The sequence below is a fragment of the Oxyura jamaicensis genome, chromosome 5 (assembly GCF_011077185.1).
Source record: "Oxyura jamaicensis isolate SHBP4307 breed ruddy duck chromosome 5, BPBGC_Ojam_1.0, whole genome shotgun sequence".
Lineage (NCBI taxonomy): Eukaryota > Metazoa > Chordata > Aves > Anseriformes > Anatidae > Oxyura > Oxyura jamaicensis.
Genome location: NC_048897.1, coordinates 63,837,963 through 63,860,411, shown reverse-complemented (window position 1 = coordinate 63,860,411; position 22,449 = coordinate 63,837,963). Strand labels below are relative to the sequence as shown.

Below are 22,449 nucleotides of genomic sequence, written 5' to 3'. Positions count from 1 at the left end.
TAGGCATTTCACAGAAAAAAAAAAAAAAAAAAAAAAAAAAAAAAGGAATTAAAGGCCACCCATGACCATTGCTGCTAATGTCTAGGTATCTTTTAAATAGCTAATATACCTTACAAATTTCCAGGGAAATTAAAAACAAACAAACAAACAACACCATACGAAAGCTAAAAATCATTTAAGACCAGTTCTACCACCCTTACATATAGAGCATTTGTCTGTAATCACTAGGTCTACTTGCCCTGTTAATCAACAATGTATAAATGCATTTGGCCTAGGTTTAAATTTTAATTTTGTACTAATGAAAATATGTAAACTTAAATCCACATTTATTTTCAGAAGAAGGCCTAAAACCAGATGAAGTTCAACTGCATAGCAAAAGCTGTATGATAATAATTTCGGATTAAAGACAGCAAACATGAAAAATAGAAGCAGGAAATCAAAGCTTAGGACTAAAGTAGAATGAAATAAAATTAAAACAAGTTCTGTATGAAATAGAAGAATGGAATTTTGCAAAATACAGAAATGAAGGGAAGGTTTGATTAATTTCCCGTCTTTTGAAGAATGACAACCCATAATTGCAGAAACCGTGGAAGCAGAGATGGTAGCACATATTTATTCATGCCCCTAACTATAGAACTGGGAATGATTCTACGCTAGATAATCACAATTGAAACAAAGATGTTGCAATACTTACGTTTGTCCCTCCTTCAGTCTATAAACTATCTATCTACGAATTTCTGCATATTGTGTTTAGGTCTCATGGGTAAGTAATGTTTGTTTGTGAGACCAGTGGCTCTCATAAATAAAATTACTTATTTCACATGTACACTTTTATAAAATTGGGATCACAGTTTGTTAAATCCCTGAAATGAAAATTAATATGTAGAAATCAACATCTGGTACAAGAAACAGATACAATACATAAAAACTCTGAGCAGGATTCAGAAAGAATTGGACAAAAATACAGATGGGAAAAAAACAATGATGGTAACAGTAATATTAAAAAAAAAAAAAAAGCAGCAAATACAAAATTATTTTGAATGGTATATACAAATATGTGCTTAGGAGCTCAACCATTTCTGACTAACAAGAGCATTTTCTCAGTAGGAGTAATGTCAGTTTCCTCCAAACTTGCCATTGCCAGAATTCAAACCTAGATGAATTGCTGCTCTAAATTACTGCCAAAGCATCTGTGTGTTCCCATATCACTTCTTGTTTGTTTGATGCCTAGCACACCTTGGGGAATCTAGTGAAAAACTCATAAATAATTACAAATATAAATGCAATCTGCCGGAGGCTAGAAAGGTACTCATAACTAGTTCATAATCTAGGCTGTACTTTTATTAACGTAAAGGCCCTGGTGCTGCAAGCAAGTGAGCAGATGACATAGCAGCGCGCATCAGTGCACCCCACACACAGGGAAGGCCTCCATGCCACTTGTCTATTCATAGAATTGCCTTAAAATGCACTTCCTATTTATTCTTTTATCAGACATCTGTGCTAACTTAAATAAAATTGCATTTTTGTACCTATGTCTCACATACGTATTACAAAATAAAGTGGACCAAAAGCTCTTGGAAATTATTTGAAAGCATAACAGACTGAGCTGTCACTATTTAGCATTTTGGGCACGATTATTATACCATTTTATTTCATCTCAGTAATATAAATACTAAAAAATATATATAATATTTCCTTTTGTCTTTCCTGCATACAAAATCATACTGATGGTTAAAAATAAAGGTGTTTACCTACCATAAATCCATTTACTTCCCCTTAAAAGAATAACACACATGCAGAAAGTATATAACCTTCAAGTACCAAAATCAAAACCTTTTTCCTTTTGATCTAAACAAAGAATTCCATTATCTAAACAACTTGTTCTTCCTAATCTTCAGCTATCCTGTAGATGAAAGATGTTTACACAAATATTTGAACTTTCTGCACACTTCAAAAGACACATGTTGCTTACAGAGGGCTTCAGTGGGGCAGATAAAGCACCACTGAACATTGTTTAGCCAGAAACATGGCCACAGACAAACTATGCCCAGCACGGCCTCATTTATGGCTAAAATCATGCTTGCTTTGCCCACATCTGGTATGACTCTGCAGAAGGGCTAAAAAGAGCACACTGGCAGATGAATTAATGCTAGGTAATGCCCATTAGAAAAGAAAAGATGTAATTTGAATGAAATTACTTCTTAATAATTATTTAGAAAACAGATTTGTTACAGCTTTTCAGCATAAATCTCTGATCAATGTAGCAGCAGCCAGAACTGCAAAATGTTGAGAATGAGGCAGAGGATGTTATCAAAAGTATAATTCCATGGTATAATGCACAGGTTCGTCTTCATCTGGACTAACATGTGCAACTTTGGTTATCTGTTTCACAGATTAAGGGGACTAGGAAGAAATAGGGCCACTAAAGCAGCTACACATGATTATAAATAGTAACAACAGCAGCCAGAATAAAAAGAGGCATGATAAAGATCTATGGAAGAACGAACAGTACAGAGAAACAAATGGTATTGACCACCTATCTTATCTTCCTACAAGAACAGTGAACGAGAGGCAAAGGATTGAGCTTCCACATGGCCAAATACTAGCTGTTAGCTAGTATGAACCAAAATCGGGTCTCCAGCCAACATTGCTGGAGGAGACACTTCAGTCTTGACTCTCCAGTGCATGCAAGCTCTTTTCCCTGCCTTAGATTTATACCAGGGTGTCTATTTCCATCTAAGCACTGAAATTCTAAGTTCGTTCGCATTTCACAACAGAATCAGACAGGCATGTGACCACCAATGGAGACTTCCTATGTCTCCTGTTACAGTGAGGTAAGGTTAGAAAAATAGTAAGTCCACATCCTTTCTCATCCATAGGATCAGCCTCCCAAAGGTTGGGGTCCTACAGTGTCTCTACAAGGCCTCTTCCTTTCCTTGAAGAATGCAGTTTCTACGCATCCAAGGCAGAAAACCTTGTTTTCTGGTTTGACAAAGTCTTTTTGCTAAGACCTGTGCCATCAAACACCTCAAACATCTGTGCCTATGGACATCTACTGTACACACCTCTTTTAGATAAAATTATCAGTAAAAAGAAATATAATTGTGTTTCTCACTCATGATTCATCACAGAAACATCAAGCATTAACATCAATATCCATTCTCAGGGGAAGTAAAATAGTGGCACATAAAAAAAAATATGCATGAAATATTAACAAAGCTAAATAATGAGAACTCCAATTAAAATCTAGACAAATGGTTAAGATCTGTCAGCAAACTGTGCTGCTGGTGATTTGGTTTTCCTACTGCCAGTAACTTTGGCTGCTGTAAATATTACCGTTTTGTACTGCTCAGCTTACCATTAAATAGTGTGTAACATCTGACTCCTCACCTAGCTAGCACATTCAAATGCTTTTGTGCAGCCTGCATTGGCTGTCATTGTTTTTACCCATGGATTTCTAGAACTGCATGGTTCGCCTCTGTGTGGCTATTGTGAAGAATGGAAAACAGAATTCATTTAAGGGATTCACATTTGCAGCAAAGCTTCTGTCTTTTATTGGGCATTTTGGTATAGTAAAAACACAAATCCTGGGTCAAAGTGCATTGGCTATCGAGTTCCAGTCTTTGGAATCTGATAGACAATTTGTCAACTTCTTCCACTGGTTTGATAATGTCAAAAAATAAACAAAAGCAATACATCTTTAAGTCTGACAATGCCCAAACTCAGATTGTCAGGCACATTTCTGCAACACTCCCAACTGAATCACGAATATTACTTTGGCTAGTGTCACTCTGGTAATGACTCACTGCACAATAGCTAAGATGTACATGACTGAGTCCAAAGGAATCTTTGCTACATGTATTTCTTCACATTCAGACATCTCTCCTCCTCTTTTACCTTTCCTCTTAAGCTCCATCTTCGTCTCAATTTTCATAACAATCAGCTAAAAATGGCTTAAGCTTCCAACACCACTGCCCAAAAGCCAGCTAGTGCAATTTAAGCACTTAAATAGATGTGCAATCCGTAAGATTACTGTTTCCAGCATTTTCTGCATCAATTTCTTAAGCCAGAACCCTGCTCAAGGTGAATAGACTCATCAGCAGGATATAGATTGAAATTCCCTCTTACCTGCATGATTTCCTTGGGAGGTCTGGCCCAACAGAGGCTTAGAACAGAATTTTATGAGACTCTGAAGCACCCCCAAGCACAACGGGGCTTCCCCAAAATAACCACTGTGTAACCAAACTGGCTTCTCACCATGCACAAAGGGGAAAAGACAAGACATTCAAAACTTGGGGCATGGATTTGCTCTTCCTCCTCCCAGACCCTCCACCAGTTCTAATTTGCTTGAGCACACTTATTATCCTGAATTCTGCAGCCCTTCACCTGATAGTAAAGTTGTGTGTGTGCAACAGTGGTGATATAAAGGATATCCTAGAAAAGAGACAGCTGTTGCTTTCAGACACGGATACGGCTAGAGCGTGGTACCAGATTTTTTTCCCTGAGTGACGAGTGCTCAGGGCTGTGTCTCCGCAACAGCTGAGGCACTTGAGCACACTGAAGATACCGTAACGTGCGACATCGCAGTTCCACTGGGGAATCACGGAACTAGACACAGCCACCGATTATATTCCTAACAGGACTGCAGATGACGCAGCCCATGGAACCTAGAGGGCCGTACCAAGCCGAAATACGTCCTTCGGGTTTAACCGAGAGCGACTCTTCACAAACAGCGAGCAGCTCCCGCTTCCCAGCACTGCCTCCGACGGAGGCCCTCCTTTAGCAACACCCTCGCCCCGCGCCCGCAAAGTCTCGCGAGATCTCGGTCCCACCGTCTCCTCCCCTTGCGCGCCGCCGCAGCTCTCGCGAGAGGTGGTGGTCGCTGGGCCTGGGCGCAGCCGCGGGAGGCTGGGGATCAGCCGCGGCGCAGTGCGGGTGAGTGGCGGCGGGCGGGCACGCTAGGCAGGTAGGCAGGCTGGGCTCGCGGTGTCGAAGCGGCCCTCGGGGCGGCTCGAGGCCGGGGCCGGGGCGTGTTTGCGGCCCTGCGCCTGGGGAACCGCACAGCGCCTTCGGAGGGGCGTCGCGGTAGCGCCGGGAGGGTCTCGGCACCGGCGGCGCGAGGGCAGCGCAGAGGCAGAGCCGCCCAGCACGCTGCTCTGCCCTGCTCCCCCAGCAGAGCCGTACCTGCCCCAGGCATGCCAGAGCTAATTATCTTATATATATATATATATATTTTTTTTTTTTCCCCCACGTGACCAGATCTTATTTGCAGGAAAATATTTAATACTTCTGTGGTGAAGCTGTATAACTATGTGCTAGCTGCCCAGCGTTACGTCTTTTTTTCTGTTTCTGCGTCCTGTCCTTTGTATCTCCTGTCTCACCCCGCGTGTTGCTCCAGAACTCTTTCCTTTTAGAACTGGGACCCAGCTCATCTCAAACCTTACCCAGGTTTGTTTCTGTCAGTTGCCTGGCTCCCCTGCCCGAAGTAGAGGATGCCCATTGTATCTTTTTGTTCCTCGCTGTTGGCTGGCTTCTACAAGTTTAACCACCTGCTCAAAACTTGGCTTTTCAGTAGCCTTTGGACTGTTGTCTTTTGTTTGCCTTATTTTTGTTTGCTTCTATCTTCGTGGTTCATCTTTGGTAACTTATTTAAGGAGTACTTATTCCTTGCTTCACTTTCAATAATCCTTTTCCTGGAAGACCGTCTTTTTCTCTCTTACATTTGCTATTAAACTAGACGGTCCAGAAATGCAGCTCAAATTATCAGATTCACACTGTTCACAGTTCTTGACCAAATGCTTCACGCTTTTCTTTGATATAAAAATTTCTCTCTGCATCATCTTGCAGGGGTTAATTTGAACTCATATACCTTGAACACAGTCAAAAGGAACTGGCTGATTTTTGACCATTTCCCTGTAGTTAAGGAAAACTGTTCCACTGCATTTGTTTTGCCAATCTGTCATTGTGGATTTGTTGCTGACTAGGTCTCTTTCATGCAAAACATCACAGATTTTTTTTTTTTTCCTCTGTTAAGGTAGACAACTTCTCTTCCCAGAGACTTTTAATATTACATCTAGGTTTGTCCCATTTCCGTCTCCAAAAACTCATTATAGTGAATGGTGTCCTGTCTGTGGTCATCATTGACATCTACTCATGATGCTGTTTCAGACTGTTCTTCAGTCAAATTTTTCAGCACATAATGTTTGTGCTTTTATCCAGCTTTTTAGTGCCAGGAAGACTGGGGGGTTAAGAAAGACAACAGTTCAAAGCAGCTCTCATATCACTCACTAGATTCGTTCTTGAAGCCCAGTTTTCCTTTTTTAGTCACAGTGGCACTTAAATGGTGAAATGGTGGATATGTGGCTGACACTGCTTATTTTATTAGTTACAAATGTCATTACTGTTGTTTTTTCCTGTCACTTTGTTCTGATTTGTATGCTTTCTTAGACTGTATGCTTGAGGCTGAGGTTATCTCCTCCTGTATGTATACACAAAAATTAAAATCTCATTATGAGCTAGTATTTTTCACCACTGCTTTCCTCAACAGTGTTGCTTAAGTCTTGACATGGTACTGTTCCTTGTCAATAAATGTATGTAGCTTTTAAAAATACATATACAATCAAATGCTAGTTTAGAATTCATGCAGACTGTGAAAAATATTTGGGACTTCCTTGCTTGCTGAGATTCATTTGTTCCTGCTGGTGCGATCAGTGCTATAGACCTTGCTTGTTACTTTCTAGACAAAGAAATCTACCTGATCCTCTGTTTTATGGTATTCATCTCCTTGCTGATGAGGCATGTTATGAAGCCCTGTGTCTTTTCCTTGTTTTATGTTGCTGAGCCATGTGTGATGGCAGTGATAGTAGCAGCACAAAGCTGGGTTCTGTAATGAGGATTCTGATTTTGTCCAGAAGTTGCTCGATCCATTGAGTGTTTTTATTATTATTTATTTATTTATTAACAGGTAAACCTAGGCTGATTTTACTAATTGAACCCTATTACAGAAGGGGGAAAAATCACCTGCCTTCTGCTTTTAGGTTTTCAATATCAGATAGCTGTTTTGTGGTCATATTCCCTTCAGGAATTATAAAGTTTAAAGCCTGCAATATAGTCACTGGGTATCTGTTACTCATGGTGCTATAAAAATGGGGGAATATCCGCTTCACGTGACTGTTTCTATTGATTTTTGTTTGTTTGTTTTTCTTTCACATTAAAAGAAGCTTCAGTCTTGACCTACTAGCTTCAGTGTTAGTACTGCATTGCAAATGATGTTTCTTAGCTATGCTTTTAATCAGATTAAGTTTGATAACATTTCAATGGTGAGGACTCATAAAGCTGCTGTATGTGGCTAAGTTGTGGCTGCTGTCTGTGCTAGCTTGCAAGAAACTCACTTGGCAGGTATGGGTTTCCATGATATATGGTGTTTGCATTATTAGCATGTGTACTTTCAACTGTATTCCTTAATTAGGATGTAATATCATGCTGTTATTGCATTCCCAGTAAATCTTATTTGTAAGTTAGGTTTTTTTTGTTGTTTATGCTTTCATGCTTTGACTAGAGGCAGTGAGCAGCAGACAGTCACCCTGAACACTTTAAATAACGGGTAAAGATTGCCTGTCACAACTAATGCCAGGTTTTGTCCAAGCTGGTGACTGGATCCCTCTGATTAACCTGGTTCAGCTTTACAGGGCATTTCACTAATGAAGCTGGTTAGAGCAGATGAGCTGCTGAAACCTGCCCTAATTTAGGAAACCTTTCTGACCAATGCTTAAATCTGAGTAGCTGTAAGACTGCTGAGGTGTTACATGGTAGTTTTTCTTCATGTTGTATTCTGTACTGACAGCTGGAGCAATCAGTTCCTTGTGCCACCTGATGCTGGAATGACTTCCTGGGCTTCTGCCTCAAAACTTGGGCTATTTTAATCTTATTTATCAAGGCTCTAGAGCTTCACAGCCTTACATTTATGTCCAATAAATATAATGTGTCTGGCTAGAAATGTATTGAAAATTATTTGAGGTTAGCTTTACTCCTTTCCTGAAAGATTACTCAAGATTTTTTTCCACCTGCAGTACCTTGAAGAATGCAAGTCCTGCGTCTCACAAAAGTATGTGCTCTTCTGTCCACCATCTGATTTTTTCTAAATGCTCAAACTGCTGTGTGCTTTTGTGTATTACCTTGTCATAGCACAGAACTGAATATGCTTGAAATATTATTGAACACAATCTGTTCTACTGCTATCACTTTCTTCTATGAGCTCCTGAAGTAGTGGTATAAAAGCGTTAATTACTGTTTTTTTGGAGTGCACACATTGGCTCAACCATGTGTATTGCTAGCTTCCTGAATCCACTGTGTATTTGTCTTCACAATTTTAATGTGTCTCTATAGCCTAAAAAAATCATAATTTACTAATGATTTCAGTTTCAAGTTGATGTTAGCAAATCTATAGTGTTCTAGCTATGTTGAAAGGTTTGAAAATCTGTCTGCTTCCTGATTTGTAGCAGTACTATTTTACAGAGTTTCTCCTTGTGCTAATGTTCAGTACATTAGCTGTCTGCAGAGGGGTCAGAAATCCTTATTTGCACCTAGAGAATTGCTTATTAGCTAATTAAATGTCAGTCAGGTTAGCCAATATGCCAGTGTTGTGTGTTCTACACAAGATCTTTGGATCTGATTTTTTTCTTTAGTGTGTTCCCAGTACCTTTACCAACATTTTTGAGGTATTTTTTTTTGATTTCATGGGAGTTACTGAGTGGTATTTGGGACCATGTCCTCCTGCGCTTATATTTTGTTTTACACCCAAGGTCAGAATGTTCTGCAAAGAACATTTGCTTTAGTATAAATTACCTGTATTGCCCACAATATCAATCTATACCCACCAAAAAAAAAAAAAAAAAAAAGACAAAAAACTGTCATCATTTGAACCACAGTTGAAGCATTTATTTATTTTGCAGAAAAAAGTGGATTCCAAAAGTGTTAAAAATGAATCAGCTGGACTAGTTAAACACTTTCAATTAGCAAATGCTGCATTCTGTAAAGTAACTACCTTCAGTAAGAATAATTTTATGATGTTTTTCTGTTATTTATGGTTTTCTGTTATTTATGGGTTTGGTAAAACTTGGAATAAAACTAAAAAATACATTGATTTATAATCAGCTCGAAAGCACTCTCAACAACAATCAAGAAGAATTGGCTGCGTTATAACAAGTTGTTCTTTGAGGAGTATTGTTTGTTAAGATCTCCCTGAGTGGAGAACTCAGGGGAGACTTTCTTGTTTGTAAGTCCTTAGCGTGGCATGTTTGGGAATTATATTAGAAGTTTCACAAGATGTGGCTTTGGACACTTTAGGTTGTTGATCTTGGTCTCAGAATTGTGCTCCAGGTGTCAGCTGTTTGCGGGTCCGGTACTCCAGCAGTTTACATCGCTGAAACTCTCCTGTGGCTTTTCACATGCTTTGAGCTGGGAAAAGGGAATAGGGGGCAATTGCTCCTTTCTGTCCTTTTGTCAGTTATTTGTAACGGCTTAAACCTGGCACTGCACAGCAAAGCAGATTGAGGAAGTGATCCTACTTAAGTTTTGTTCTTTGAGTGCATGTGGAACTATACCCTCATGTTGAACCTGTCATTTTCATTAAATGAACAAGGTGAAGAAGGCAGAAAGCATGACAAAACTTAGTGACCTTAAAGTGACCTTAAAGCGCCCTTTCAGCTGCAGTTTTTGTAATAACCGCTGCTTTTCCATGTCTGATGTCCTTATTTTAATTAAATAAGACCTAGCTGCTAGCTGACAAACTGGGCCTGATAAGGCACTGGTTTGGGTACATTTGAGAGGGTGAGGTGTTTAAAGGCTCCAGATGGGAAGAGGGAATTTGTTGAAACAAACAGAAGCTTGGAAAGTATGGTGCTGCACAAGCCTGTCACTGCAGTGCTTCAGCAAGAAGGGAGTCTCCGCAGGTACCTGTCTTAGTCAAAAAACGGGAGATGGTAATTTGCCAGGTGGGGGTAATTGCCAAGGATTGTGTTGTCCCAGGTGGAGAGTGCTTTGTGCTTCTCCATCTAAACTCTTGTTGCCACAAGTAGTAAAGCTTGCGTGTATCTTGCTTGAGTGACTCAGTCTAATGAATACCATTTGTTTCAATCCAGCATAAAAGTTGTCTTTATTTTTGTATTGCTTGCACATGAAAATGGTGTGTCGTACAGCACCTGTGTCCTGAGTGACAGCTGCTGAAGGAACTCGTTTCTGGGTTTGTAAACTAGGCTTCCTTCCCCTTGTCTCCTTAACAAGGCTTTTTGCATTCTGAACTAGGTTTTAGTTTCTTTGTTAAGTACCTAAGCACACTTGATATAAGAGTGTAGGTCCATAACATTCTGAGTTCACGTACTATTGTCATGCAGTGACTGTGCTTTGGTAACCTGAATTTCCAGGTATACTACACACTGAAATGCTTGTTGGGGCTTTTTGCATGAGAAAGTTAAGCATTTGCTGTAATTTTTGATGAAATTAAACCTTTAATGAAATGTTTTTTTTCTTTCCCTGACTTTATATGGACACATGACCTTATTAGTCTTCCAACCAAAGTGTATGGAATTCTAGAAACTATAGCAGGAAAAGAAACAACTATTTGGTGGAGATGATAAAAGGCTGCAGCTTTAACGTTGTGACTAAGTAGTTGCTTGGCTGTTCACATGTGAATGGTGCTGAAGACAAAAGCTTAAGCAAATATCTAAATTTTGTTTATACAAGAACATAAGGGATTTGCAGGACAGACTGTAAATAGTCTGTTTACTCATTTTAGCTGCAAAAAATATTTCATTCTGGGAAATAGTATGAAATCTATTTCTTTGTTAAAACTGCGCATGAAAGAAAAACTGGTATGCAACTAACATTTCTAAGGAGCTAGTTTTCTACTATTCCCCTGTAATAAAAATTTTGGGTCTAAATATAGCTGGGAACTTTTCTCTTTTCCATGACAAGAAGGTCTTTATTTGAGAAGCTACAGTGTTTTAAAGGAGAAGTCTCAGTTCCTTTGGGCCTCGCTTCCAAAAAGGATAAGTTGCACAGAATGTAATGGAAATATACTAATTATGGGGGTAGGAGAATGTGATGTTTCTAAAATATTTAGCCTAAGATTTAAGAGAAATGTGGTAGGCTTATCAATCTGTTACTGTTTTTTTTTTTTTTTCAGATCATACAGCCATGTGTGTTGGAAAAGACCTCAAAGGTCATAGTGTCCAGCCACTGTAGGTGCATCAGCCAGTCACTTGTGGCTGCTTCATTGCTTTTGTAACCAGGTCATTTTGATCTATGAAACTGTCTTGATAAAAGGGTTGTTTCTAGGCCTGACTTTAACACTAGTTGTTTTGGATTGTTTTGAATGACAGTTACAAGGTTATTTTAGCTGAGAGTGAATTTTTAGTGGGCGTTCAACATAATATTGTACCTCAGTCAAAGCAAGGGTAGGGTTATGATGGTTTGTACTTTTCTATGAAATTTTGGTGTTTTCTGCAAAATTCAGTGAAACTGGGCTGGATTGAGTGTTTCTAAGTATTGTTGTTTGTTCCCTTTTGGAGTAAGGACTCAGATAAAAATGTTAATTTTAATTCTGTTTTCCTTTTGGACAGCCACTCAAATTGTAAAACTGATCTTTTTACATTGGGATCTTTCTTTGAATTATGTTCATACGTTTGAAAGAAAGTGATGTTTGCCTTGTGTTTTATAACCAGTGACTTTTCTATTTGGACACAGTGGAATTAAGTGTGGCAAAAACTGAAGTTATCTGCCAACACTTATAGAACTGGTGCTTACCTGCACTAGAAAGATTATTTTGTTGTATCAGCAAAATGTGTAGAAGATTATTGTTGTGTGATTTAGAAGTCGTGTTTCAGAATACACTATGTTCTGTAATCTTTATTTTAAACAATGAAAGCTAACAACACTAAACTATGTATCTGTCTTTTTTTTCCTGTATGGCATTATTTAAAGTTAAACACTGCTCTCTTAATGTAGGTTGTGAGTGCTGCATGTGTGCTTTTGAGAGCAGTAGTGTGAGGAAGCTTACAGTGGAATGGCAGGACGGCCTCATCCTTATGACAGTAACTCCAGTGATCCAGAGAATTGGGATCGGAAATTGCATAGTAGACCTCGTAAACTTTGTAAACATTCAAGGTAGGTGCTATGTACAATCTATCGCATCTCAAAACTACAATAAAAACCTATTCTAAAGGCTACTGTATCTGGTTGTGGCAAGTCCTGTCATAAATTTCATAGTCCTTTTGAAAAGGAATGCTACTTAATTCTTTTAAAATATGTTTCCTAACTGATTTGTCAGCTTCCCTAATCTGTGTGTGCTTACATTTGCTTTATGGTGAGTGAGATCTCTTTCCTCTTTTTTTTTTTTTTTCCTATATGTCTTTTTTGTATATCAAGACACCACTTGGGTGGTGAAGTATCTAAATATCTGGGGTGTTTAATATGAGTTGCTTCCTGTTCATTGTTTTTTAGCCATTTGGTATTCTCTGTTAAGTAGCACGTTTAAAATACTTGCAACTTGATCATGATGATACCTAATGGTAGCTTGCATGCAAGTATCATGCTTTATAGCACTTCCTTTGTACAGCTGTATGTCTGACCTTGCTTCCACCACCATAAGAATGTTTTCTAAGTGCTTCTAGAAGATATTTTGAAATTAATTAGTGCTTTTCCAGCATATAGCGCTCAAAAAAAAAGTGATTTAAGCCAAGCAATTAGTTACCCAGCAAATGTATGTGAAGAAACATGTTGCTGGAAATATATAAGCATCCAAAAATGTGCATCTTCCAAGTTCTTTGGCCTTTTAGAAACACTAAATATAACAACATCTCTGTTAGCTAGCTAGAATTGTTAGTGATGTAAGATTTCCTATGTTTAACATGATAGGAAAAAAGTGAAGGAGCACATTCAGTAACAGCAAGTTAATTCACATTTTTATTGTATAGATTCAGGTAAACTGGACTGCAGTGTTGCCCAAAGCATTTTGCAAGCAATTAATATTGTTGGTTATTTTCCTGTCATTAGATCTTGGATAACTGATAGATGTCCAAGAGGGCAGGAGAAAAAGAATGCTCTGGTAATTAAAAGGTTCACAGGGAGACCCAGGTAATTATAGGCCTGTTTGTGATGTTACTTCTACAGTGAATAAAGGAATGGTTCCTGCAGAACTGAAGAGGGTGGCTCCTGGTGCTGGTAACTATAGGTTTATGGAATATGGCTTTGTACAGCTGATATCTTTGTTAAGATTACAGTGTCTGATAAGCAGTTGATCTGTGCTCTTTATTTAGGGTCAAGACGGGGCCCAGTATTGCCAGGTGAGCAACATAGGTATTGTAGGGCATTGTACCTGAGTAGAGGACTGTTCACTGTCAGGTGCCAGGCTGTACTTGCAAATGAATGATTTGTGACTGAGTCTGGATCCCATGCAACCCCCCTGACTGGTGATCTGGAATAAAGCCTAGAGCTGATACTGATGCAGATGGCGAATGATGGAGGAAGTATTAAATAATGAAAAGGGCTCGTTAACAGCATGTGATCTGACTGGTTTGATACAATGGGAACAAATGAACCATGTATTTCTGATATTGCTAAACATTTAGGATCAAAGAATGTTGGTCAGTTTTGTAGATTGCATAAACTGTTATTGGCAGTCTTGACATTGTGAAGCAGTGTCTCAATGGGTAGTTAATTGAACAGAAGCCTCTACTAACATCATACCATCAAAAGGGCTAATGCAACTCTTGGATGTGTGGTGAAGTTACTGGGAGCCAGGTATCAGCAGTTCAGGGAAGCTTTTGATTAGAGTGGATTCTGAAGACAGAAGAGTTATTAAGTATCTTGTGAGACAGGGAACAATCAAAGGTTAAGTGATGGCAACTTGAGCAGTCCTCAAAGATCCTTGCAGAAACAGTAATACAATGGTGAGTCTTAGGAAGCAAATTCATAATAAAATGTAGTAGCTGGAAGCTGAAGCTAGGTAAACTAGGTAGGAAGGGAGACAGGGAGGGAATAAGGCTCGTTAGAGGTGTGCCAGGGAGAACAATGTCAGGGCCAGGGGAGCAGGCAATGGCCCAGCTGAAGTGCATCTACACTAATGCACGCAGCATGGGCAACAAACAGGAGGAGCTGGAAGCCATAGTGCAGCAGGCTAGCTATGACTTGGTTGCCGTCACTGAAATGTGGTGGGACCACTCCCATGACTGGAATGCTGCAATGACTGGCTATAGGCTCTTCAGAAGGGACAGGCAGCACAGAAAAGGGTGGTGGTATGGCTCTCTATATTAGAGAGTATTTTGATGTTGTGGAACTCAAGGCTGAGACTGGGAATTATAAGGTTGAGTCCCTATGGGCTAGAAGGCCAACAAGGCAGGCATCTTGGTGGGGGTCTGTTACAGACCGCCAAACCAGGATGAGGAGATGGATAAGGAATTCCAGAAGCAGCTGGCAAAAGTTGTGAAATAGTCAGCTCTTGTCCTAGTGGGGGACTTCAACTTCCAAGACATATCCTGGACATACAATACTGCTCAGAGGAAGCAGTCTAGGAGGTTTCTGGAGAGCGTGGAAGATAACTTCCTGACGCAGCTGGTTAGTGAGCCTACCAGGGGAGGTGCCCCACTGGACCTTCTGTTCACAAACAAAGAAGGACTGGTGGGAGATGTAGTGGTTGGGAGCTGTCTTGGGCAGAGTGACCACAAAATGGTAGAGTTCTCTATTTTTGGTGAAGTCAGGAGGGGGACCAGTAAAACTGCTGTCTTAGACTTCCAGAGGGCAGAGTTTTAGCTGTGCAGGACACTAGTTGGTAGAGTCCCTTGGGAGGCAGTTCTGAAGGGCAGAGGAGTCCAGGATGGCTGGGCACTCCTCAAGAAGGAAATCTTAATGGCTCAGCAGTCTGTCCCCACGTGCCCAAAGACAAGCCAGCATGGAAGAAGACCAGCCTGGCTGCACAGGGAGTTATGGCTAGAGCTTAGGGAAAAAAAAGAGGGTTTATGATCTTTGGAAAAGAGGGCAGGCCGTTCAGAAGGATTGTAAGGATGTGTAGGGAGAAAATTAGAAAGGCCAAAGCTCATCTGGAGCTCAATCTGGCTACTGCTGTTAAAAACATTTTCTGTTGTCTTTATAAATACATTAACATGAAAAGGAGGACTAAGGAGAATCTCCATCCTTTACTGGATGTGGGGGAAAACTTAGTGATGAGATGAGGAAAAGGCTGAGGTGTTTAATGCCTTCTTTGCCTCAGTCTTTAGTGGTAAGACCAGTTGTTCTCTAGATACCCAGTACTCTGAGCTGGTGGAAGGGGATGGGGAGCAGGATGTGGCCATCACAATCCACAAGGAAATGGTTGGTAACCTGCTACAGCACTTAGATGTACGCAGGTTGATGGGGCTGGATGGGATCCACCGAGGGTACTGCAAAAACTGGCGGAAGAATTGGCCAAGCCACTTTCCATCATTTATCAGCAGTCCTGGCTATCGGGGGAGGTCCCAGTCGACTGGCAGCTAACAAATGTGATGCTCATCTACAATAAGGGCCAGATGGTTGACCTGGGAAACTATAGGCCTGTTAGTTTGACCTCAGTGCCAGGGAAGCTCATGGAGCAGATTATCTTGAGCGTCATCACGCGGCACTTGCAGAGCAACCAGGTGATCAGGCCCAGTCAGCATGGTTTTATGAAAGGCAGGTCCTGCTTGACGAACCTCCTTTTATGACAAAGTGACATGCTGGGTGGACGAGGGAAAGGCTGTGGATGTGGTGGTCTACCTTGACTTCAATAAGGCTTTTGACACCGTTCCCCACAGCATTCTCCTCAAGAAACTGGCTGCTCTTGGCTTGGATGGGCATACACTTCATTGGGTTAGAAACTGGCTGGGAAGCCGGGCCCAAAGAGTTGTGAACAGAGTTAAATCCAGTTGGAGGCCGGTCACCAGGGGAGTCCCCCAGGGCTCGGTTCTGGGGCCAAGTTCTCTTTAATATCTTTATAGATGATCTGGACGAGGGGGTCGAGTGCACCCTCAGTAAGTTTGCAGATGACACCCAGTTAGGTGCATGCCTCGATCTGCTCGAGGGTAGGAAGGCTCTGCAGGAGGATCTGGATGGGATGGTCCGATGGGCCGAGGCCAACTGTATGAGGTTCAACAAGGCCAAGTGCCGGGTCCTGCACCTGGGGCACAACAACCCCAAACAGAGCTACAGGCTGGGAGAGGAGTGGTTGGAGAGCTGCCTGGCAGAGAAGGACCTGGGAGTATTGGTTGACAGTCGGCTGGATATGAGCCAGCAGTGTGCTCAGGCGGTCAAGGAGGCCAACAGCATCCTGGCCTGCATAAGAAACAGTGTGGCCAGCAGGTCCAGGGAAGTGATCGTCCCCCTGTACTCGGCTCTGGTGAGGCCGCACCTTGAGTACTGCGTTCAGTTTTGGGCCCCTCGCTACAAGAAGGACATGGAGGTGCTCGAGCGAGTCCAGAGAAGGGCAACGAAGCTGGTGAGGGGCCTGGAGAACAAGTCTTACGAGGAGCGGCTGAGGGAGCTGGGCTTGTTCAGCCTGGAGAAGAGGAGGCTTGGGGGCGACCTTATTGCACTCTACAGGTACCTTAAAGGAGGCTGTAGCGAGGTGGGGGTTGGTCTGTTCTCCCACATGCCTGGTGACAGGACAAGGGGGAATGGGCTAAAGTCACACCACGGGAGGTTTAGGTTGGATGTTAGGAAGAACTTATTTCCTGAACGGGTTGTTAGTCACTGGAATAGGCTGCCCAGGGAAGTGGTTGAGTCACCATCCCTGGGTGTCTTTAAAAGACGTTTAGATGTAGAGCTTAGGGATATGGTTTAGTGGAGGACTTGTTAGCGTTAGCTCAGAGGTTGGACTAGGTGATCTTGGAGGTTTCTTCCAACCTAGATGATTCTGTGATTCTGTGAAATCCAGAACGCAGAAACAATACGCATCTTGCCATCTGTGGCCTGATGTTGATTATCTATTTTGGGGAAATACTCAAATAAAAAAGTCATGCAGCTTTCTGAAAAGATTATTTGATGCAGACAGGAGTTAACTAGAGGAAAGCCTTGACCTATGCCTTTCAGAAAGGCTCCTGATGATCACTACATAAAATCTGAATTCAAGGTTTACCCATCAGAAATAACTGCAGCTAAGTTGAACCCACTTCTGGCAAAACATACATCATCTTTCCAGTAAAATGCTGAGCAGCCAACATGTTATGGAAGTTTTAGTATGGATAGTAGGGATAGAGTGTTTAAAGTAACACTTTTGTTACAAATAACGCAGAATCATTTTGGAAAGCTTTGTGAATGAAAATCCAGCTCTTAGTTTGAGGTCGTTTTGGAGTAAGGAATAAATTAAGGAGAAACATTCTGTTACCTTTTTCCTTTGAGCTTCTTGATTTCTTCAGCGAATCAAGTTATTGGAAAATAGTGTACTTTATTCAAAAGCCTAAACTAAATGATTTGACTTTGAGTGGCTGAATATAGACAAATTACCATAATTTCTGACTTACCATTAACGTTTTGGTAAAAAAGCTTACCATTATGCTTTTTCTCAAGAGAAGTCTGTGCAGAATGCAGCATAAGGGAAAAATGCTTTTGAAAACAAATTTAAAGGTAGAACTTGAACAGAGCTGCTTCATGAAAAGGTTTGAGTACTGCAGTCTTATTTGTCTTGCATTTTCAAAATAATCCTTATTATAGTAAGGAAAAAGTACTTCAGGTTTTAAAAATGGTGAAATAAGAACTTTGTAATAAATCTCAACAAGGGAGTAATACTTCAGATGCTTAGCTTGTCACTTCTTGAAGCTTAGGAGTGTTTAATCCACCGGCTGTAACATTCTTAAAATAGCTTAAATAATTGTCTGGACTCACAGAAATCATCATCCAGGACTGTGAGCCATCCTCCCGCATGGGGGCTTATGCAGTGGCAAGGAGAGCTGTTGACCCCTGCTCCCTTCACAGTGCCATCTGCTTGAGGCAAAGGACTTGTGGCAGAGCTGTCAGGGGGGTGCTCATATTAAACCGGTTAACATGTCTATTTTGTTCTAGTTTGATTATCAGCCCCAATTTTTGAAACCTCTGGCAAGCTGCAGCATTGTTTTCTCTCCTTTTTCTTCCTTGTTCTGAAATGGGTGTTGTAGCAGAAGACAAGGACCAAAAATATAATAATGCGAGTGATCCCTAGAATAAATTGAAGGATCCCAACAGGGTGAAATTATACGGTGTTAAAACTGTCTGTAACTAATAACAGTACAGTCTTGTTTGTCCAAGCTATTATGAAAACTTTTGAGATGCCTTTTATTCAAGTACCCGAACAAGATGGAAGAAAACTTTTGGGAATCAAATGTTGACTGAACAGTGGCCAAGCTTCAAGTAAATAGTCATTCATATTTTTATTGATAAGTATTGCTGCTCTGTGTTTAGTGTTAATTTTTCCTTGGTTGCTAGCTTGCCACATTGCTTATTAGCTTCCACAGTGCTTTAGTTGTTGGAAGATTTTCATTTTAATTATGTCACACTAAGTGCTTTTTCTCGAGTTGGGATGGAAAATCTGTGTCTGAAACTTGCTTCTTTTTTAATATTTGTTCAGGATTTCTCTCTGCTTCTCTTCTAGACTCATTTAACAGTCCCATGTTTGTTCGCTCTGTTTAGATAGCATTAGATTTGAAGTCCTCTCTGTCCTACTACATTAATGAACAAAATGTGGCTGTGCAGTGATTCTGTTTTCATGACTCCTGAATCTTTAAAAATCATGAGGTTTGAAAAATTTTCCATAGATGACAAGTTATTGTGCAGATGCTGAATGCTGAGAATTTTTTCAGCTAATGTTATTTTTGCATGCTGGGGAGGGATGTATTCATTGGTTCTGAATGAAAATACCACTTGCCTCTGCATTTTGTAACTACACAAAGCATCCCAGAAGGCTCTTTTTATCATCCCTGGAATTATATCAGAATGTATGTTTTCTACTGCAGGATGGATTTCTTCTATTCTTGTAAATAGGGTTTCTGCCATTGAGCAATTTATTGGATGGGGCAAGCCTACACAATGCATGACACTAAGACAACGGAGCCCATGAATGAATCAGGCTTAAGTCATAGCCTACGAAAAAGTTACCCTGTGTCATCTACTTTGTTACCTGCAAACATGCCTGCTTTTAATTGCAGCCTGGCATTGACAGATCAAGACCTTCATCTGGCATCTTGCTGGATGTAAACGCCTCAGAAGAACTGGAATAAACAGGGAAAAGATGCTCTTGGAATCCAGAAAAATAGACAGCACTTGATGGTTTTCAAAAACCTATCAGTCTAATAATGTTTTGTAAGGCACCTAAGACAGTGGTATTAAATAGCTTTTTTTGCCTCCCTTTTGAATTTCTTCATTTCTGAAAAGGCAGCTTGTAAACATTTTTGGAAAATCGACAACAACAAAAATCGACAACCTTAGTGTCTTCTGTGCAAGACAGACTAGATCCTTTTGAGTTTCTCCAGCATACAAATGACCTCCAAATATTGTCTGATATTTTTTGTAGAGGACTTTGGAGTCGTGCAAATCTCCTCAGACCCTGACTTGTAATTAAGATACAAAATACTGTATAGGTTAAACTGTTATGTTCTTGTACATTCCCAGAATTTTTAGGGGCAGCTCTCTTCTACATTGCTGTCCGTGCCTTTCTGCTCTGAGAGTAGAAACTATAATGGCTTGGTACATGTTCAGTAAGTGGTTGGACCCAATTCTTTTTGAATATAAACTTCTGAAGTTAATTTTTAATAGATGGATATGCTTCCTAGCCCCAAGGAAGAATATTAAGCTTCTGATATTCTTAAACTTAAGTAAAAAATTAAAAATACCAAATAGTCCTATATAAAATATTAAATGTTCCTTTTTGAATATGGAGGAGGAATTGTTGTATAAATAGAAGCAACAAGTACTGTTGTATAGAGGTCATGTTTGACAGAAGACATGAGGTGTGGTTGTATATCTACCTAAAGGTTAATTCCTTGTTGTTGAAAAATACCTTTGGCAACTGAAGGCACATGAGGCTGTCTGTTGTTTCCTTCCTGAAAAGGAACTGAATTACTTAGAAATACATTGCTCATGGTTGAGAGGTCCTGCTGAAGAACATTAAAGATTTTTTGAGTAGGAAATGTGTTTGCAGAGCTGCTGTGTTGAGTTGAGGGAAGATCCTGGAACACTCCCCCGTAGAAGCAGAGTTCTTTCTGTGGGCTGGCTGGTGGGAGACTGAGCCCTGGGTTAAGCATGGCTGCTGCTCCCTACTTCTGCGTGTGTGCAAGGCGGGGAAATGTCTGTGAGAGGACTTTTTTAGCATGCTTTCCAGATGGCTGCTTGTAGCCATGTCTTCTGTTAATTCTTTTGAAAGAAAGACATTACTTAGAAGACTGATGGCCATTCTGCCCCTGGAGGGTGGTTGTGTGAACCCTCAGGAAACCCTAAAAGCAGGAGGAAATCCACTGGCTCAGATAATTGAAATTGCACGAGCAGAATTTTTTCCTGCTGGATCTAGAGAACTGACTCTTCAGGTGGGAGTGGCAATGCTGTCCTGCCTTTCTAGTCACAAGTCTCTTGTTTTTCTTACTGATTTCCTCTTTCCAGCAGCAGTCTTGTGCTGAAATCCCCTTTGTGCCTTCAACTTTCATATTTTTGTTTCTCCGCTACTGCAAATCCCATCTGGATTTTTGTTTATCAGAAGACTTGCTTTTAAGCTATTTCGCCAGTGCATTATGAGTCCTTAAATCAGCCTACAGTCATTTAACAAGACTCATTCTAAAACGCTGTGGCGTAATGCTTACTTATCCTTCCCCAAAGACAAAACCTTTAATATACATGTCAGGATAAAATCTTCTCGTGTGCTTTGCTGCTTTCTGTGTTCAGTGGGCTCATTCTGTTGCCAGGCATTGGTGACTTATTGATGTGAAGATGCACTGTATCAGGCATTGATGCTCTGGTTTCAGATCAGCAAGCACACTGATTGTTATAATTGTGTGCTAATATTTAGGTTGTCACAAAGTGCAGTCATTTTTCTTACCATAAACTTGCTGGGAAAGACGTTTGCAGGTAAAAAAATTGAAAACAAGAAAATGCAGCCTGCAGAGGCTATTGCTTTATCTGCTTATGAGCTCAGTGCAAGGTGAATTAATTTTAAGTATTAACCCAGGCAGACTTTACAGGAACAAATTCCATGTCCCTGAAACTCACAACTCACAGGAATTTGCGTATCTTGAATGTTCACGACCACGAATGAGATGTGTGCCAAGAGAAAGTTAGCAGTAACCTTTTCAGATGTGGTGTTTGTGTGCTGAAGCCCGACAAGCTGGCAGGACTAGAAATAGCTTAGCAGATGGTACTTGGCACGGCACTGAGCAGCTCTCCTCTCATGTGCTCCTCGCCCTGCCTGTCAGTCGCATTGCCCAATGGCTGCTTTGAACAGGGGAATGGCGAGGCTGAATTCAGCTCGCAGGAGGCTTTGAGGTCAGACGTCAGGACTGCACTACGCATGGCTGAATCAGTGACTGGGAGGAATTGAAGTGGATTAATACCTAGAGGGACTCGTGTCTTTCAACACCTAATGGACTGCCTAGCTACAGTCTCTTGTCCTTGAGGGGAAGATGATGGAGGAAAAAGAAGGCTCGCTGGTAGCATGATCAACTGCTGAGGAGATGATGGAAATATCAAATATGCTGAACTTAACAAGTAATGCCAAAGGATGCTGATCTGGCTTTCAAAGCTGCCTTCTTGGAAGGAACAGAATTCCTTTGTGCACTGATTTCAAAATTATTTCCATGCTTTTGTGTTTCCTCCCTGATAGATACAAGAGGAAGGTGCGTATCTGTTAACAGGAATAATTTGTGGGTAATATTCAGGACCAGAACGAGTAACAAGGAAAACACTGTCCTTTGTGTGTTCCGGTCAATTTACATGTCTGCTGACAAAGAACAGACTTCAGGGGGAGGAAGAGGGGCATAAGCATTGTTGTTGTGTAAGTCATAGTCATAGGAGCAGAACAGATTTTCTCTAAAACCGTACAGACATCGCTGGAAGTTGGTGTATATAAAGCTCTATGTTCATGTTCTGCAAGTGTTGATTATGTGAATCATCCTAGGAAAAGATCGGATCTAAGTTTATATGTGAAGGGTTTGTTAATATAAGTTCTAGAAGATAAAGGGAGGGAACAAAAGGCTGAAAACCTTAGTTAATATGCCATTGCTGCATCCTTTACATTTATATACAGTTTTATGCTGTTTTTTATGGCTGCTTTTTTATGGCTTCTATACCAGTTTGCAACCATAATTCTGTAGACAAGAAGTGTGTTTATTGACAGTGTTCAGTGGAATGCACACAAACTTTTTGTATTGGAATACATGCTAATTGTTTTGGCAGTATAATTAATGCAGTTTAATCACTTCTTTTAATCAT

At 40.7% G+C, this 22,449-nt stretch overlaps 1 protein-coding gene across 3 annotated transcripts in view; it reads left to right on the top strand.

Moving 5' to 3' along the window:
- The first annotated feature begins 4,811 nt into the window (after positions 1 to 4,811).
- The window catches only part of BTBD10 (BTB domain containing 10), a 33,606-nt gene continuing 15,968 nt past the window's right edge, over positions 4,812 to 22,449 (top strand). The window contains exons 1-2 of one of the 3 annotated variants that reach the window (XM_035326890.1): positions 4,812 to 4,935; positions 12,004 to 12,162. In XM_035326890.1, coding sequence (XP_035182781.1) covers positions 12,062 to 12,162 — 101 coding nt within the window. In that variant the 5' untranslated portion in view covers positions 4,812 to 4,935; positions 12,004 to 12,061. Of the gene's footprint in view, positions 4,936 to 12,003; positions 12,163 to 21,499; positions 21,855 to 22,449 lie in introns of those variants that run through there. The other 2 variants (XM_035326891.1, XM_035326889.1) reach the window with 2 other exon arrangements.